The sequence below is a fragment of the Pseudophryne corroboree genome, chromosome 3 (assembly GCF_028390025.1).
Source record: "Pseudophryne corroboree isolate aPseCor3 chromosome 3, aPseCor3.hap2, whole genome shotgun sequence".
Lineage (NCBI taxonomy): Eukaryota > Metazoa > Chordata > Amphibia > Anura > Myobatrachidae > Pseudophryne > Pseudophryne corroboree.
In genome coordinates, this window is record NC_086446.1 from 121729824 (window position 1) to 121749054 (window position 19231).

The following is a 19231-nucleotide window of genomic DNA, read 5'->3' on the forward strand; positions in this document are numbered from 1 at the left end:
GCATTTATCTGTATAACCATATAGTATGAACACCCAGGCCAGTATTTACTAAAAATCCGAGTTTGTCCGATTTGTGTTTTTTTTTCTAAGTCCCAATCCCGGAATTCACTAAGCACCAATCTCGGCAGTGTTTGGACTATTCATAATGGTTTGAATGACAACGTTCAGAAATACGAATGAATAGACCATCGGTCAAACGCGGCTGTTATTTCATAGAATACGGGCATTCACTATTCATTCGTATTTGGGTGTTAGTTTCTGAGTGCTCAAGTGCGGGTCTGTTTTTTTTCGATTCGTTAAAAAAAGCAGCAAAAAAATAGACCTGCTTTTTCCAGTCGAGTTTGGATAACCATGCACGGATCAGTGAGATCTGTGCATGGTTATCTATGGGAAAGGGTCTGTTTAGTGTAAAAACTGAAAAAAAAATTGCGTGGGGTCCCCCTCCTAAGCATAACCAGCCTCGGGCTCTTTGAGCCGGTCCTGGTTGAAAAAATATGGGGGGGAAAATGACAGGGGTTCCCCCATATTTAATCAACCAGCACCGGCTCTGCGCCTGGTCCTGGTTCCAAAAATACGGGGGACAAAAAGCGTAGGGGTCCCCCGTATTTTTGAAACCAGCACCGGGCTCCACTAGCCAGGAACATAATGCCACAGCCGGGGGACACTTTTATACTGGTCCCTGCGGCCCTGGCATTACATACCCAACTAGTCACCCCTGGCCGGGGTACCCTGGAGGAGTGGGAACCCCTTAAATCAAGGGTGTCCCCCCCCTTCCATCCACCCAAGGGCCAGGGGTGAAGCCCGAGGCTGTCCCCTTATCCAAGGGCGGCGGATGGGGGGCTGATAGCCTTTTGAAAAAATGTGAATATTGTTTTTAGTAGCAGTACTACAAGTCCCAGCAAGCCTCCCCCGCAAGCTGGTACTTGGAGAACCACAAGTACCAGCATGCAGTGGAAAACCGGGCCTGCTGGTACCTGTAGTACTACTACTAAAAAATACCCCCCAAAAAACAGGACACACACAACGTGAAAGTATAAGTTTATTACATATATGCACACCTCCATACACACATACTTACCTATGTTTCCACGAGGCTCGGTCCTCTTCTCCATGTAGAATCCTTGGGGTACCTGTGAAAAAAATTATACTCACATAATCCAGTGTAGAATCAGACCTTTGAATAATCCACGTACTTGGCAAAATAATAAAACGGAAACCCGACCACGCACTGAAAGGGGTCCCATGTTTACACATGGGACCCCTTTCCCCGACTGCCAGGACCCCCCGTGACTACTGTCAAAGAGGGTCCCTTCAGCCAATCAGGGAGCGCCACGTCGTGGCACTCTCCTGATTGGCTGTGTGCTCCTGTAGTGTCTGTCAGGCAGCACACGGCACAGATACAATGTAGCGCCTATGCGCTCCATTGTAGCCAATGGTGGGAACTTTGCGGTCAGCGGTGAGGTTACTTTCGGTCAACCGCTGACCGCAAAGTTTCCACCATTAGCTACTGCTACTAAAAACAATATTCAAATTTTTTCAAAAGGCTATCAGCCCCCCATCCGCCGCCCTTGGATGGGGGGACAGCCTCGGGCTTCACCCCTGGCCCTTGGGTGGATGGAGGGGGGGACCCCTTGATTTAAGGGGTTCCCACTCCTCCAGGGTACCCCGGCCAGGGGTGACTAGTTTGGTATGTAATGCCAGGGCCGCAGGGACCAGTATAAAAGTGTCCCCCGGCTGTGGCATTATGTTCCTGGCTAGTGAAGCCCGGTGCTGGTTTCAAAAATACGGGGGACCCCTACGCTTTTTGTCCCCCGTATTTTTGGAACCAGGACCAGGCGCAGAGCCCGGTGCTGGTTGATTAAATATGGGGGAACCCCTGTCATTTTTCCCCTCATATTTTTTCAACCAGGACCGGCTCAAAGAGCCCGAGGCTGGTTGTGCTTAGGAGGGGGGAACCCACGCAATTTTTTTCCGAATTTTTAAGACTTTAATCAACTTTTTAAGGTACACAATGAAGCGCTGCACGGATCTCACAGATCCGGCCGGGATTCCTTGTGTTTTGTCAGGCAGTGTTTTACTCATCACTCCCGTAAAACACTGCCTGATATTACGAATCACATCGACATCGGAAAAAACGATTGTGTAAAACGCAGCAGCTTAGTGAATGATCATATCAGGATTCAAAAAGTTGCAGTAAAATGCACCCAATACCATTCGAGTTCAAACACCCTTCAAAACGGCCAAAACACGAATCTTTGTAAATATACCCCCCAGTGTCCTTCCAGGTGGACTTTTGTTACACTCTTCCAAAAGGTTATTAGCCAGAGTGCCATCCTCTGGCTACTCTGCTAATATAATTAACATAGGCGAGCTACAATGTTTCAGGTTGCAGCGGCTGCGTATGACATCACAGCCGCCGCGGCCTGCCTCGCTAACGGTTCCGGACACGACTGCGTTGTTTGAACCAGTCCCCCCAACGCTGCAACACTGCTCCAATAACACTGCATCAACCGCCAACCCCACAAACACCTCTGCCTGTCAATCAAAGGTAACAATAAACAGACTGGGGCCTAGGTCACAGACTGTTGTACATCGGCGCTTTAAATATATATTGAATATCAAGTTGTTTTTTTAGCTGCTGAGTGAATACAGCTTGCTAGGCTGCAATAATGGTAAAAAACAAAATAAAAAAGAAAGAAATCACTCTGCGCTTAAAACACTTGTTATAAATTCTTATATAACTATATGTGTGATCTGTCAAAAACGCATGCAGTAACAATAAATTGAACTGAATGGTTTAAATAGTGACTCTCTCAGAGTAATTTGGTTATATGAACCATCTGGGAGAGTCACTATTTAAACCATTCAGTTCAATTTATTGTTACTGCATGCTTTTTAATTATTTCAATACTAACATCTGATGTTTGCAAATCACTAAACAAGTGGTTTATTATTATTTTTTATTTTTTGTTATGTATATGATTTATGTATTTTTGATCAAGTATCTTGTTTTAATACTGAGTTCCACTGAGTCATTAAGTTTTGACAGATCACACATATAGTTATATAAGAATTTATAACAAGTGTTTTAAGCGCAGAGTGATTTCTTTCTTTTTTATTCTGCCTGTCAATCAGGCAGAGGCATTCGCATAAGTGAGATCCCGTCGCATCTCACTGTGTGCTCACGCACAGTGTGGCTTCTGCATGTGTACACACTGCACAAGGGCTTTAGCATGCAACCGCAACACAGATGTGTCTTAATCTGAATTAGTCCCTTGGTCTCTTGATCTCTTAAAATGCCCCTCACCTAATTACATGGTGTCAAGTACCATTTGAACTGAAACCCAAAAGCAAAAAGCCACGTTTCAAACTGTGTGTTTCTTTAGCATTATAACTCTTTTTTTTAACCAGTGCACTCTGTTGTAATTCAACATAAATCAGTTGTTTTGTCTGTAAATCCTTTTTTTTTTTTTTTTTTTTTTTGTATTAATAGGAACTTCCAGAAGAAAAGGTTGATTCCCTACAACAGTCTGATGTAATAGTTGTGTAGAGATAAAATCATCCTCCAGCTAAACCAAAATCACATGAACTGTAGTTTTACTGTTGAGTTCTGTAATATTCTCCCCACTGTTCAAGACCCCTCCAATCTCCCCACAGTTCAAGACCTATACCTGTCCAGAGTCAAGAAGCGTGCAGGGAAAATTGTGGCAGACATGCAACACCCGGCCACGACCTGTTTGAAATGCTCCCATCAGGCAGGCATTACAGGTCCATTCCCGCCAGGAAGACTCGAACCACTAAAAGCTTCTTCCCACTAACTGTCCATCTACTAAACGATGTCTGTATGTCTAGTGCTACGTACTGAGATCCAATTCTACACAGTATTCCCATAGTTAAGCATGTTATGTATGTTTGTATACATGTACAGTACGTTACATATCACGTCTGTATCTCCCCTTTATGTTGTTATTTGGTGATGCGTTGTTACCGCAAACAATTCCTAGTATACGTGAGTATACCTGGCCAATAAAGCTGATTCTGATTCTGATATTCATCTGTATAATTATGCTGTGTAAAAGTCATATGTTAACTATACAGTAACCTGATTGGCTGCTCATTTATTTTGTCGGGAATGCAGTAAGGACTGCGTTGGACATGCAATATGTTAGATTGCAGACACAGAGGCGAATGTGCTTGTCACAACATATTGCACTATCAGGGCCTGAGAGCTATCATATTTTACAACTACTTCTAAATTACAGCTCATTAAACCTTAATTTCTGTTTTAAATAATCATGTGTAAGTGTAATAGGCCCTACACCCTAGCCGATATTCCTCAAAGATATGAACGATCTCGTTCATATCTTTGAGTGTGGAGTCACCAGCGATGAACGATGCGCGGCCCCACGCTCGTTCATCGCTGGTGCCCCGTCGGCTGTACATGCAGGCCAATATGGCCGATTTCGTCCATATTTGCCTGCACTTCAATGGAGCCGGGTGACGAGGGGAGTGAAGAAACTTCACTCCCCCCGTCACTGCCCCCCCGCCGCCGGGTCGCCCGTTGGCCGTATCCGCCATCGGGCAGCTCGGTGGCGGATCTTTATATGTGTAGGGCCCATTACACACCGGGGTTGGCGGGTGTCTATGTGGTATCATAGGTGTTAAGTGGCTTAGTGATGGACCCTTTCCCTAAGATGTTTGTTTCCCGTACCTTATTCGATGTAAGTGGTTCAGAGAGGTAGGACAGATTAATACGTAAACAGGAAGGTCATTTAACAGCAATCTCTGTGATGAGTACCTTTTTGTTTTACTGAAAGAATGCTGGCAAAAAGAAGGTTAACTAGTTATACAACAAGATAATTTAAAAGACATTCAAAAAGGATTAAGTAAAGTTGTGGCAATTCAAAGACAATATATTGGCATTCAATAAAAACTAATCCACTCGACAGCTAATATTACACTGGGTGACTCAATGTGGGCTCAGGCCTGGCTCAAGACAGTGGTTAATAATAATTTGGATTTGTAATCAATTTAATCACAGATATGCAAGCAGTTCTTAATGCAATTTTCAAAAAAGACAATCAAAAAGGGTATGATGTTCAAAAAAAGATTTAAAAAAGTGATATGCTCACTTTACTTTCAATATATCTACATACAGTCCCGAACTTCACAAGTAAAAGCATTGGAGCTCATAGATCCCAAAGTGTCACAGTTTTGCATTGGGGCCTGAGGATGTAAATGTACTTGTTGTACAATGGTATGATACCTCTTCAAAGAAATATAGAATCTGTGATTTAAGAGCTGACTCTCTGTAGACAGTGTCACTGTTATCCAAATATGTACAAAGTTCCTGTAAGAAACGTGCCTTTAAATTTCAACAAAGTGTCTTTCTAGCAATTCCTCAAAGTATTCTAAAGAGGGGACATTGGGTCCAAAGGACACTGCACTGGTAATTTAAAGAATTAGGAGGTGTCAATAGAAACCAACCATTTAGAGAAAAATTGAAATAAGGGCCACTAAAAGGTCCTTGTGAGGGTCAATAAGGGTTGGAGGTGCGCCACTAAGCTGAATAATGGTATTTTTTATGGGAGATTGTTAGTGAAGGTCACTAGTGGACCTACCACTAAAAGAGGCTTAGTGTGTGGCGCACTCTTTTGAAATGATTACTTTATATTAAAATATTTCAAACTTTTATTTCCATATTTAAAAATTAGCATCTCGAACAGGCATTCTATCCTATCTGATGGCCTGAAAATTGCAAAAAGAAGTTTTTTTTTATTTTATTTTATTTTATATATATATATATATATAGAGAGAGAATATTACAATAATGCCAATAATCAGTAGATTCCTTGTTTAGGCAAAAAAGGGGAAGAAAGATGTGATTAAATAAGCATTGTGAAATATTAATAAAATTAATCAGTGCTAATTTAGCTGCTGATAAGCTCTCTTGAGAGGCCGTGTCATAGAAGTGATATCATACATTAAATAGCACGTCCTTCAAGGGAGGGATGTATATCACTATTCACATAGCCCGTACTAATTTCCCAGAGAAATGCTACTTGTATACATACCAAGGAATGAGAAAGAAAAACAGGTCCAAGTAACAATAGGAGGAACACTGTGAATTACATAAAGGTTTTGTAACATATATGCACTTTTTACATCAGTCTACTGTTCAAGACTGCAGTAACAGTGTTAATGTAATTTGATACAGTTTTACGTCCACGATTTCGCAACAGTGTATAGTTGATAAAGCTTGTACTGGAGATCAGATAATAAATACACTGTCTCAAGTATACTTCTCAGGAGAAAAAATCATCAGAAAGGACTTATTACTGAACAGTCAAGATTAGTCTGATACCAATAATTTCTTAACATAAGTGAAATATAAAACATTCATATTATATCCTGTTCTAATGGTTAGTTATTAATCCTTTTTCTTCAGAGAAAAGAAAAAAGGGGGGGGGGGGAAAGGGGGAAAAGTTACTTGCACCATAGTTTAAACTCATATGAGTGCTATGAACAATTTATCCTTGGTATAAGAAATTCAAACAAGGTTATAATGCAAAAAGATCTTTCTCTGGGTTAAAATTAAGGCTAATTGTCGGCACATGGATTAATTAGTTCCTATTCTGAATGGTGATATAATTCGTGTTGTCTAGGCATTATCAATTGTAGGTGCTGGACTCATAAAAATATATCCGCTAGACACACTATAATCCGTTGTCATTAATATTTCCAGATAAGTCTGTAAACATTCATTTTGGATAAATACATTTATATCATTCCATTACCAAGGTACAGACACCAAAGATGAAGAAAGAGTCCCAGGTGTAGGGAAACAGATTCCCTTTCTGCTTTTGTCCCATGTGCCCTATTGGGCAGTGAATGGGAACAATGAGAGCAGGGAAGAGCCGTCCACCTGGAGCTGAAAGGAAAGAGCAGTGCGGGCTGCTTCTACTGTCCACGCTTAGTATCCCCCTCCCCTGTTACCTAGGAGCATTGCAGGGGGGCCCAAGATACCATGCAGTGGATGAGAGGGCAGCCCTGAGTACCTGATCAGCGTTCGCCCGGTATGTGGTGAGCACCCGTGCCACGTTCACCAAGATGTGAGGTCATCAATATTCTAGTGCCACTACAATTGAGGTCTCTCCACTTAGCAGTCTCAGTGAGAAAATGGGCGCCGGGTCGGGTGATTGCGTGTCCCTGTCCTGCTGTTCAATGAATACTGCAGGAACCGGACGTCAGATCAGGAACTTATCATGCCTGGTGTATCATATGCCGAGGATCGCATAGCCAGCGCTCGTATGTTAAATTCACCAAAGGATAAATCCTCAGTGTCCTTGGTGCCGCTATAAACACGGTCTCTCTACTTTGGAGCCTCAGCGGGGAGAGAGGACGTCAGGTCGGGTGATTCCCGTACCACCGTATTAGGTGCGCGTCCGTGTCCCGCTGTTCAGAGGATTTCAGAGGATGACGTAAGTTTCACAGAAAAGGCTTTTCTGTGAAACTTACGTCATCCTCTGAAATCCTCTGAACAGCGGGACACGGACGCGCACCTAATACGGTGGTACGGGAATCACCCGACCTGACGTCCTCTCTCCCCGCTGAGGCTCCAAAGTAGAGAGACCGTGTTTATAGCGGCACCAAGGACACTGAGGATTTATCCTTTGGTGAATTTAACATACGAGCGCTGGCTATGCGATCCTCGGCATATGATACACCAGGCATGATAAGTTCCTGATCTGACGTCCGGTTCCTGCAGTATTCATTGAACAGCAGGACAGGGACACGCAATCACCCGACCAGGCGCCCATTTTCTCAATGAGACTGCTAAGTTGAGAGACCTCAATTGTAGTGGCACTAGAATATTGATGACCTCACATCTTGGTGAACGTGGCACGGGTGCTCACCACATACCGGGCGAACGCTGATCAGGTACTCAGGGCTGCCCTCTCATCCACTGCATGGTATCTTGGGCCCCCCTGCAATGCTCCTAGGTAACAGGGGAGGGGGATACTAAGCGTGGACAGTAGAAGCAGCCCGCACTGCTCTTTCCTTTCAGCTCCAGGTGGACGGCTCTTCCCTGCTCTCATTGTTCCCATTCACTGCCCAATAGGGCACATGGGACAAAAGCAGAAAGGGAATCTGTTTCCCTACACCTGGGACTCTTTCTTCATCTTTGGTGTCTGTACCTTGGTAATGGAATGATATAAATGTATTTATCCAAAATGAATGTTTACAGACTTATCTGGAAATATTAATGACAACGGATTATAGTGTGTCTAGCGGATATATTTTTATGAGTCCAGCACCTACAATTGATAATGCCTAGACAACACGAATTATATCACCATTCAGAATAGGAACTAATTAATCCATGTGCCGACAATTAGCCTTAATTTTAACCTAGAGAAAGATCTTTTTGCATTATAACCTTGTTTGAATTTCTTATACCAAGGATAAATTGTTCATAGCACTCATATGAGTTTAAACTATGGTGCAAGTAACTTTTCCCCCTTTTTCCCCCCCTTTTTTTCTTTTCTCTGAAGAAAAAGGATTAATAACTAACCATTAGAACAGGATATAATATGAATGTTTTATATTTCACTTATGTTAAGAAATTATTGGTATCAGACTAATCTTGACTGTTCAGTAATAAGTCCTTTCTGATTTTTTCTCCTGAGAAGTATACTTGAGACAGTGTATTTATTATCTGATCTCCAGTACAAGCTTTATCAACTATACACTGTTGCGAAATCGTGGACGTAAAACTGTATCAAATTACATTAACACTGTTACTGCAGTCTTGAACAGTAGACTGATGTAAAAAGTGCATATATGTTACAAAACCTTTATGTAATTCACAGTGTTCCTCCTATTGTTACTTGGACCTGTTTTTCTTTCTCATTCCTTGGTATGTATACAAGTAGCATTTCTCTGGGAAATTAGTACGGGCTATGTGAATAGTGATATACATCCCTCCCTTGAAGGACGTGCTATTTAATGTATGATATCACTTCTATGACACAGCCTCTCAAGAGAGCTTATCAGCAGCTAAATTAGCACTGATTAATTTTATTAAAATTTCACAATGCTTATTTAATCACATCTTTCTTCCCCTTTTTTGCCTAAACAAGGAATCTATTGATTATTGGCATTATTGTAATATTCTCTCTCTCTCTATATATATATATATATATATATATATATATATAAAATAAAATAAAATAAAATAAACTTCTTTTTGCATTTTTCAGGCCATCAGATAGGATAGAATGCCTGTTCGAGATGCTAATTTTTAAATATGGAAATAAAAGTTTGAAATATTTTAATATAAAGTAATCATTTCAAAAGAGTGCGCCACACACTAAGCCTCTTTTTTAGTGGTAGGTCCACTAGTGACCTTCACTAACAATCTCCCATAAAAAATTCCTCAAAGTAACAAGTTTCTCTGTACTGTTCACGCTGTCTACGGAGATTAATAGTAACATAGTTTCTGAGGTTGAAAAAGACAATTTGTCCATCGAGTTCAACCTATGAGTGGTCTCCTACAATGTATTGTTTTTAGGACAATTTTATTGTTTTGTGAATTTTAATCTGTGGCAAATATCTGTTATTAGGCCTCTAGGCTCTCTTCTCAATTTAGTAGCTGGGCGGTGTGTGTGAAAAGTAATGGGGTTTAACACTCACCCTCTTGTAGTTTAAATGAGTATCACATTCTTGGTAACTCACTAAGACTCAGCGGTCCTTCATGCCTTCAAAGCATCTGCTTTCTCCTCAAAATGGCCACATCTGGTTCCCGGTAGCGGCATCTCATGCCCACTTTCCCAGTTCTCACATCTCTCCAGCAAGCACCCCACTGCCTTTCCTCTGCAGCTTGTCTCACAACTGCCTTGCATGACCACCTGACTCTCCAGTACACTGCACCGCTCCGCACATGTTTGCTCTCTACAATGGCTCCAGATCAACAACCCATGCGACCACAAGGCTCTACTTGCTCCTCCGTCTCCATCCGGAAGCCACAGAGACCACCAGACTGGTAAGTACCTTTTTTTTTTCACATGCCGCGTGGTTTTTAGGACAGAAAACACCACAATTTTTTTTCAAATAAGATCCAGCAGGTATCGGGAGTGAGCATATCAATATTGGACACGAGGTCGCAAGTTTTTTTTAATCTCGCTAAACCTCGCTCCCAGCTGAATTTCCAAGCCTTTGGGGAACATTTCCGTTTTTCCCATTACTGAATTAAGGGAAATAGGAAAAGGGATGTATTCTGCACTAGTCAATCATTTACTACTGTAGTTTTTCACATAAGATCCCCAGTTTTAATATTGTAGAATAATTCTTCGTCTGTCAACAGGGGGTGCTGCCATAGACAATAAAGATAGAGAATAACAGTGTAAAGAAAAGGATTATCTCTTTGTTGGCACACTGTGAAGAGAGAATATGTATTTAAAATGTAACTTTTTATATTCCAATTAAAATGCCTCACGATGTGAAAAAATATAAAACAAAAAATAAAGTAAATAAAAGATATATATATCAAAAATTATTAAAAAAGATTGGTTCACTGTGTATTATTTTCACTTAAAATCGTCTTGAAATGTTTACACTCTGGAAATTATCTATGGGACTGTTATCAATGGTCACTCTGTGGTTACTTGCACTATTTCTCAATTACCTGAGATCAATGAGATATGTATCTACAAGGAATCCAGGGGCAAATGCAGGATTTAGCCAGGGGGGTTTCCATGTACATGTATGTATGCGTGTATATGTTGTATATATATATATATATATATATATATATAAATACCATTTGTCCGGCACTCTCTGTTCCATTTCAATCAGCTTGTTCTGGTGCACAACCTCTCGCAGAACATACAAACAAAGAACCAAATGGAGGCACTCAGAAAAAAAGAAGACGACACACCGCTGGATAGGTCGACGTTTCAGGGACGAATCCCTTTTATCTAGACATGAGATATGTATCTACAAGGAATCCAGGGGCAAATGCAGGATTTAGCCAGGGGGGTTTCCATGTACATGTATGTATGCGTGTATATGTTGTATATATATATATATATATATATATATACACAGGAAGAAGTTTGTACCTGGCACTCCTCAAAGGGGATATAACAAATACTTGCTGCGGTGCCCTCCGTGGGTTAGTTGCGCTTGTTTAAAACGACTTGAGAGACTGTCCGAGTGCCGCCGATCTCTACCAAACTATATATATATACACATATATAATATACATATACAGTGTATACACACATATATATATATATATATATATATGTATATACAGGTTGAGTATCCCATATCCAAATATTCCGAAATACGGAATATTCCGAAATACGGACTTTTTTGAGTGAGAGTGAGATAGTGAAACCTTTGTTTTCTGATGGCTCAATGTACACAAACTTTGTTTAATACACAAAGTTATTAAAAATATTGTATTAAATGACCTTCAGGCTGTGTGTATAAGGTGTATATGAAACATAAATGAATTGTGTGAATGTACACACACTTTGTTTAATGCACAAAGTTATAAAAAATATTGGCTAAAATTACCTTCAGGCTGTGTGTATAAGGTGTATATGAAACATAAATACATTCTGTGCTTAGATTTAGGTCCCATCGCCATGATATCTCATTATAGTATGCAATTATTCCAAAATACGGAAAAATCCGATATCCAAAATACCTCTGGTCCCAAGCATTTTGGATAAGGGATACTCAACCTGTATATATATATATATATATATATATATATATATATGTAGATATCCATATGAAGGATCCGGCACTCCAGGGAACATCAATATACCTGCTCCGGTGCCCTCTTTGAAGGGGACAGCGCCCCCACGTATACCGCAGCAGAAGAAAGCGGCACTCGGAGTCTTTAGTAGTACAATAACTTTATTTATTCTCTATTTGCACGCTTTGTGAGTTATCCTGATGAAGGGGGAAACGCCGAAACGTTGATGTCCACATATTAAAGCTTGATTGCTCATTTTACACGACTACTAAAGACTCCGAGTGCTGCTTTCTTCTGCCGCTTTATATATATGTATATATTATACACATATACACACACACACACACACACACACACACACACACACATACTGTATAAACACATATACATATATATATAGATACATATATATATATATATATTTCTCTAACGTCCTAGTGGATGCTGGGGACTCTGTAAGGACCATGGGGAATAGCGGGCTCCGCAGGAGACTGGGCACTCTAAAAAAAAGATTTAGTACTATCTGGTGTGCACTGGCTCCTCCCTCTATGCCCCTCCTCCAGACCTCAGTTAGAATCTGTGCCCGGACAGAGCTGGGTGCTTTTAGTGAGCTCTCCTGAGCTTGCTAATAAGAAAGTATTTTAGTTAGGTTTTTTTTTTTCAGAGAGCTTCTGCTGGCAACAGACTCTCTGCTACGTGGGACTGAGGGGAGAGAAGCAAACCTACTAACTGCGGCTAGGTTGCGCTTCTTAGGCTACTGGACACCATTAGCTCCAGAGGGATCGAACACAGGACCTGACCTTGTCGTCCGTTCCCGGAGCCGCGCCGCCGTCCCCCTCGCAGAGCCAGAAGACAGAAGCCGGCAGAAGCGGAGAAGACATCGAAATCGGTGGCAGAAGACTCCTGTCTTCACATGAGGTAGCGCACAGCACTGCAGCTGTGCGCCATTGTGCCCACACTAACCCACACACTCCGGTCACTGTAGGGTGCAGGGCGCAGGGGGGGGCGCCCTGGGCAGCAATTGATACCTCCTGGCGAAAACTGCATATAGACAGTGGGACACTGTTATATGTATGAGCTCCCGCCATTTATTTTACAGAAAATCGCGGGACAGAAGCCAGCCGCTGAGGGGGCGGGGCCTTCGTCCTCAGCACTCACCAGCGCCATTTTCCTGCCACAGCTCCGCTGAGAGGAAGCTCCCCAGGCTCTCCCCTGCAGAATCACGGGTAGAAGGGTGAAAAAGAGACGGGGGGGGGGCACATAAATATAGGCGTATTAATCATAATACAGCAGCTACTGGGTAAACACTAAAGTACTGTGTAATCCCTGGGTTATATAGCGCTGGGGTGTGTGCTGGCATACTCTCTCTCTGTCTCTCCAAAAGGCCTTGTGGGGGTCCTGTCCTCATTTAGAGCTTCCCCTGTGTGTGTGGTGTGTCGGTACGCGTGTGTCGACATGTTTGACGAAGAGGGCTATGTGGAGGCAGAGCAAGTGCAGTTGACTGACGTGTCGCCGCCGACGGTGCCGACACCTGATTGGATGGATATGTGGAAGGTGTTAAATGATAATGTAAACTCCTTACATAAAAGGTTGGATAAAGCTGATACCTCGGGCCAGTCAGGGTCTCAACCCATGCCTAATCCTACAGCGCAGAGGCCCTCAGGGTCTCAAAAGCGTCCACTATCCAAAATGGTTGACACAGATGTCGACACGGATTCTGACTCCAGTGTCGACGAAGATGATGCAAAATTGCAACCGAAAATGACAAAAGCTATACGCTACATGATTATAGCGATGAAGGATGTTTTACACATATCAGAGGTAAACCCTGTCCCTGTCAAGAGGGTTTATATGTATGGGGAGAAAAAGCAAGAGGTGACTTTTCCCCCTTCACATGAGTTAAATTTTGAGTTATGTGAAAGAGCGTGGGATTCCCCAGATAAGAAAGTCCTGATTTCCAAAAGGTTACTTATGGCGTACCCTTTCCCGCCAGAGGACAGGGTGCGCTGGGAATCCTCCCCTAGGGTAGATAAAGCTCTCACACGCTTATCTAAGAAGGTGGCCCTGCCGTCGCAGGATACGGCCACCCTAAAGGATCCTGCAGATAGAAAGCAGGAAAGTATCCTGAAATCTGTTTATACACATTCAGGGACTCTACTGAGGCCGGCAATTGCGTCGGCGTGGATGTGTAGTGCTGTAGCAGCGTGGACAGATAATCTGTCTGAGGAAATGGATACCTTGGACAGGGATACCATTATGCTGACCCTGGGGCATATAAAAGACACTGTCCTATATATGAGGGATGCCCAGAGGGACATTTGCCTACTGGGCTCTAGAATTAATGCAATGTCAATTTCTGCCAGGAGGGTCCTGTGGACTCGGCAGTGGACAGGTGATGCCGACTCCAAAAAACACATGGAGGTGTTACCTTACAAGGGTGAGGAATTGTTTGGGGACGGTCTCTCGGACCTGGTTTCCACAGCTACTGCTGGGAAGTCAAACTTTTTGCCATATATTCCCTCGCAACCTAAGAAAGCACCGTATTACCAAATGCAGTCATTTCGCGCACAAAGAAGCAAGAAGGTCAGAGGTGCTTCCTTTCTTGCTAGAGGCAGGGGTAGAGGAAAAAAGCTGCACCTTACAGCTAGTTCCCAGGAACAGAAGTCCTCCCCGGCTTCCACTAAATCCACCGCATGACGCTGGGGCTCCACGGGTGGAGCCAGGAGCGGTGGGGGCGCGTCTCCGACATTTCAGCCACCAGTGGGTTCGCTCACAGGTGGATCCCTGGGCTATACAGATTGTGTCTCAGGGATACAAGCTGGAATTCGAGGTGATGCCCCCTCAACGTTACCTAAAATCGGCCCTGCCAGCTTCCCCCATAGGAAGGGAAGTAGTGGTAGTGGCAATTCACAAGCTATTTCTCCAGCAGGTGGTGGTAAAGGTTCCCCTTCTTCAACAGGGAAAGGGATACTATTCCACAATGTTTGTGGTACCGAAACCGGACGGTTCGGTCAGACTTATATTAAATTTAAAGTCCCTGAACATTTATCTGAAAAGATTCAAGTTCAAAATGGAATCGCTCAGAGCGGTCATTGCAAGCCTGGAAGAGAGGGATTTTATGGTGTCTCTGGACATCAAGGATGCTTACTTGCATGTCCCCATTTATCCGCCTCATCAGGAGTACCTCAGATTTGTGGTACAGGACTGTCATTACCAATTCCAGACGTTGCCGTTTGGGCTCTCCACGGCACCGAGAATATTTACCAAGGTAATGACAGAAATGATGGTGATCCTGAGAAAGCAAGGAGTCACAGTTATCCCATACTTGGACGATCTCCTCATAAAGGCGAGGTCAAGGGAGCAGTTGCAGATCAGCGTAGCGCACTCTTAGGAAGTGTTGCAACAGCATGGCTGGATTCTGAATATCCCAAAGTCGCAGCTGATTCCTACGACGCGTCTGCCCTTTCTGGGCATGATTCTGGACACAGACCAGAAGAAGGAGTTTCTCCCGACGGAGAAGGCTCAAGAGCTTGTGACTCTAGTCAGAGACCTCTTAAAACCGAAACAGGTGTCGGTGCATCACTGCACGCGAGTCCTGGGAAAGATGGTGGCATCGTACGAAGCCATTCCCTTCGGCAGGTTCCATGCGAGGATCTTTCAATGGGATCTATTGGACAAATGGTCCGGATCGCATCTTCAGATGCAGCGGCTGATCACCCTGTCCCCCAGGGCCAGGGTGTCTCTTCTGTGGTGGCTACAGAGTGCTCACCTGCTCGAGGGCCGCAGGTTCGGCATACAGGACTGGGTCCTGGTGACCACGGATGCGAGCCTCCGAGGGTGGGGGGCAGTCACTTAGGGAAGAAACTTCCAAGGGTTGTGGTCAAGTCAGGAGGCTTGTCTGCACATAAATATCCTGGAACTAAGGGCCATATTCAACGCCCTGAGTCAAGCGGAGCCCCTGCTTCGCAACCAACCGGTGCTGATTCAGTCAGACAACATCACCACGGTGGCTCATGTAAACCGCCAGGGCGGCACAAGAAGCAGAGTCGCGATGGCGGAAGCCACCAGGATTCTTCGGTGGGCGGAGAATCACGTGCAAGCACTGTCAGCGGTGTTCATTCCGGGGGTGGACAACTGGGAAGCAGACTTCCTCAGCAGGCACGACCTTCACCCGGGAGAGTGGGGACTTCATCACGAAGTCTTCATTCAGATTACAAATCGATGGGAACTGCCACAGGTAGACATGATGGCGTCCCGTCTCAACAAAAAGCTACAACGGTATTGCGCCAGGTCAAGAGACCCTCAGGCGATAGCTGTGGACGCCCTGGTAACACCGTGGGTGTTCCAGTCGGTCTATGTGTTTCCTCCTCTTCCTCTCATACCCAAGGTGCTGAGAATCGTAAGAAGAAGAGGAGTGAGAACAATACTCATTGTTCCGGATTGGCCAAGAAGGCCTTGGTACCCGGAACTGCAAGAAATGCTCACAGAGGACCCATGGCCTCTGCCTCTCAGACAGTACCTGTTGCAACAGGGGCCCTGCCTGTTCCAAGACTTACCGCGGCTGCGTTTGACGGCATGGCGGTTGAACGCCGGATCCTAGCGGAAAAAGACATTCCGGAGGAAGTTATTCCTACGCTGATAAAGGCTAGGAAGGACGTGACAGCAAAGCATTATCACCGCATATGGCGAAAATATGTTGCTTGGTGTGAGGCCAGGAAGGCCCCTACAGAGGAATTCCAACTGGGCAGATTTCTGCACTTTCTACAGTCTGGAGTGACTATGGGCTTGAAGTTGGGATCCATAAAGGTCCAGATTTCGGCCCTATCCATTTTCTTTCAAAAGGAACTGGCGTTTCTTCCTGAAGTTCAGTCGTTTGTTAAGGGAGTGCTGCATATTCAGCCCCCTTTTGTGCCACCAGTGGCACCTTGGGATCTCAACGTGGTGTTGGGTTTCCTAAAATCCCACTGGTTTGAACCACTTAAGACCGTGGAGCTAAAGTATCTCACGTGGAAGGTGGTCATGCTATTGGCCTTAGCTTCGGCTAGGCGTGTGTCAGAATTGGCGGCTTTGTCATGTAAAAGCCCCTATCTGGTTTTTCATATGGACAGGGCAGAATTGCGGACTCGTCCCCAATTTCTGCCAAAGGTGGTGTCATCTTTTCATTTGAACCAACCTATTGTGGTGCCTGCGGCTACTCGTGACTTGGAGGATTCCAGGTTACTAGATGTAGTCAGGGCTTTGAAGATTTATGTAGCCAGAACGGCTGGAGTCAGGAAAACTGACTCGCTGTTTATCCTATATGCCCCCAACAAGTTGGGAGCTCCTGCTTCAAAGCAAACCGTTGCCCGCTGGGTCTGTAACACGATTCAGCAGGCTCATTCTGCGGCTGGATTGCCGCATCCAAAATCAGTGAAAGCCCATTCCACAAGGAAGGTGGGCTCTTCTTGGGCGGCTGCCCGAGGGGTCTCGGCTTTACAGCTTTGCCGAGCTGCTACTTGGTCGGGTTCAAACACATTTGCAAAATTCTACAAGTTTGATACCCTGGCTGAGGAGGACCTTGAGTTTGCCCATTCGGTGCTGCAGAGTCATCCGCACTCTCCCGCCCGTTTGGGAGCTTTGGTATAATCCCCATGGTCCTTACGGAGTTCCCAGCATCCACTAGGACGTTAGAGAAAATAAGATTTTACTCACCGGTAAATCTATTTCTCATAGTCCGTAGTGGTTGCTGGGCGCCCGTCCCTAGTGCGGACTTTCTGCAATACATGTACATAGTTATTGCTTAATAATGGGTAATGTTATGTTGGCATCCATTGTTGATGCCCTGTTGTTGTTCATACTGTTGACTGGATAAGTGTATCACAAGTTATACGGTGTGATTGGTGTGGCTGGTATGAGTCTTACCCGGGATTCCAAAATCCTTTCCTTATAATGTCTGCTCTTCCGGGCACAGTTTCCTTAACTGAGGTCTGGAGGAGGGGCATAGAGGGAGGAGCCAGTGCACACCAGATAGTACTAAATCTTTTTTTAGAGTGCCCAGTCTCCTGCGGAGCCCGCTATTCCCCATGGTCCTTACGGAGTTCCCAGCATCCACTATGGACTATGAGAAATAGATTTACCGGTGAGTAAAATCTTATTATACGGTATATATATATATATATATATATATATATATATATGCATTATATATATATATATATATGTATGTATATATATATATATATATATATATGTATATGTGTATATATACAAAAAAACACACATTCATGCATACATTTGTGCATCCTACTGTAGGTCTGTGAGCAGTGAGGATGGTGAGGCCGAGGGCAGAGTGAGGACGGAGGGAGCTTCTGTTTGTGCACAGCCAGCAGCTCCCACCAGAAATTCTGTTTCGTCAGCAGAGAGCTACAGTACATAGCTCTCTGTTGTCGCTGCTGCTGCAGGTCAGCGGTCGCGGCTTTTGCAGAGAGGGAGACACATCTGTCTCTGTCTCAAAAATTAAATTCAGCTCATCGGGGGGGGAGGGGGGGGGGTTTCCAGTTACTTGGAAACCCGCCTGCATGCGCTACTGGAACCATACCATATGATATGATGCTGGTGTAATTCCCAATAGGACACTAAAAAGTGGTGCTCGCTCTAGAGGGCCCCATACACTACAACAATAATGCCCGATTTCATCTGATTTCGACCTTTCGGGCCAATAAATCGGATGAAAAGTTGCAAATCGGATGTGTTTTACATCCGATCCGATCCCATGCGCGGTCCCGTGAGCCAGGGCCGGTGCTAGGGTGTTCGGCTCCCTCCTGCAAAATATAAATTTGCGCCCTCCCTTACTTTACATGCAGGGCCAGGGGGTTAACATGGCCTCTTGGGCCCCCGAGCTGCAGGAGATCCGTGCACGCCTATGGATGTGAACTCTCTGCCCACAAACACTCTGTGCAGCGCTAGTTACGGCCCTGCACACAGACAGTGCCGTAACTAGACATTTTACCGCTGTGTGCAAGAGAGGGCATCGCCCCCCTCCCCTGCATGCAAAACAGGGGCAGTGCGCGCCGCAGGCGCGTGCAAAAAATATAGAGGCGCGGTCAGCGTGCCCTTTTTACACATTACGGCAGCCAGCGTCCCCCTTTTTACACATTACGGCAGCCAGCGGCCCCTTTTTACACATTACGGCGGACAGAGTCCCCTTTTTACACATTACGGCAGACAGCATCCCCTTTTTAAATACACACACACACACACACACACACACACACACACACACACACACACACACACACACTTTCTCTCTCACACTCTTTTTGCATCCCCTTACCACAATCTTGCTGGCCAGATCTTCCACAGTCTGCTAGCCTGGTCCGTGTAGCTCCGCCCCCTTGGTCAGTGTAGCTCCGCCCCCTTGGTCAGTGTAGCTCCACCCCCCTTTCGTCAGACCGCAAACTGACACTCCTCTCCTCTCAT

General features: G+C 44.4%; 1 protein-coding gene across 2 annotated transcripts in view; it reads left to right on the top strand.

Annotated features, from left to right (window-relative positions):
- Positions 1-4048, top strand: part of LOC135054944 (uncharacterized) — a 236422-nt gene extending 232374 nt beyond the window's left edge. For both annotated transcript variants that reach the window (XM_063958436.1, XM_063958437.1), the window contains one exon: positions 3494-4048. In XM_063958436.1, the coding sequence (XP_063814506.1) occupies positions 3494-3550 (57 nt within the window). In that variant the 3' untranslated portion in view covers positions 3551-4048. The remainder of the gene's footprint in view (positions 1-3493) is intronic.
- Positions 4049-19231: the final 15183 nt, after the last annotated feature.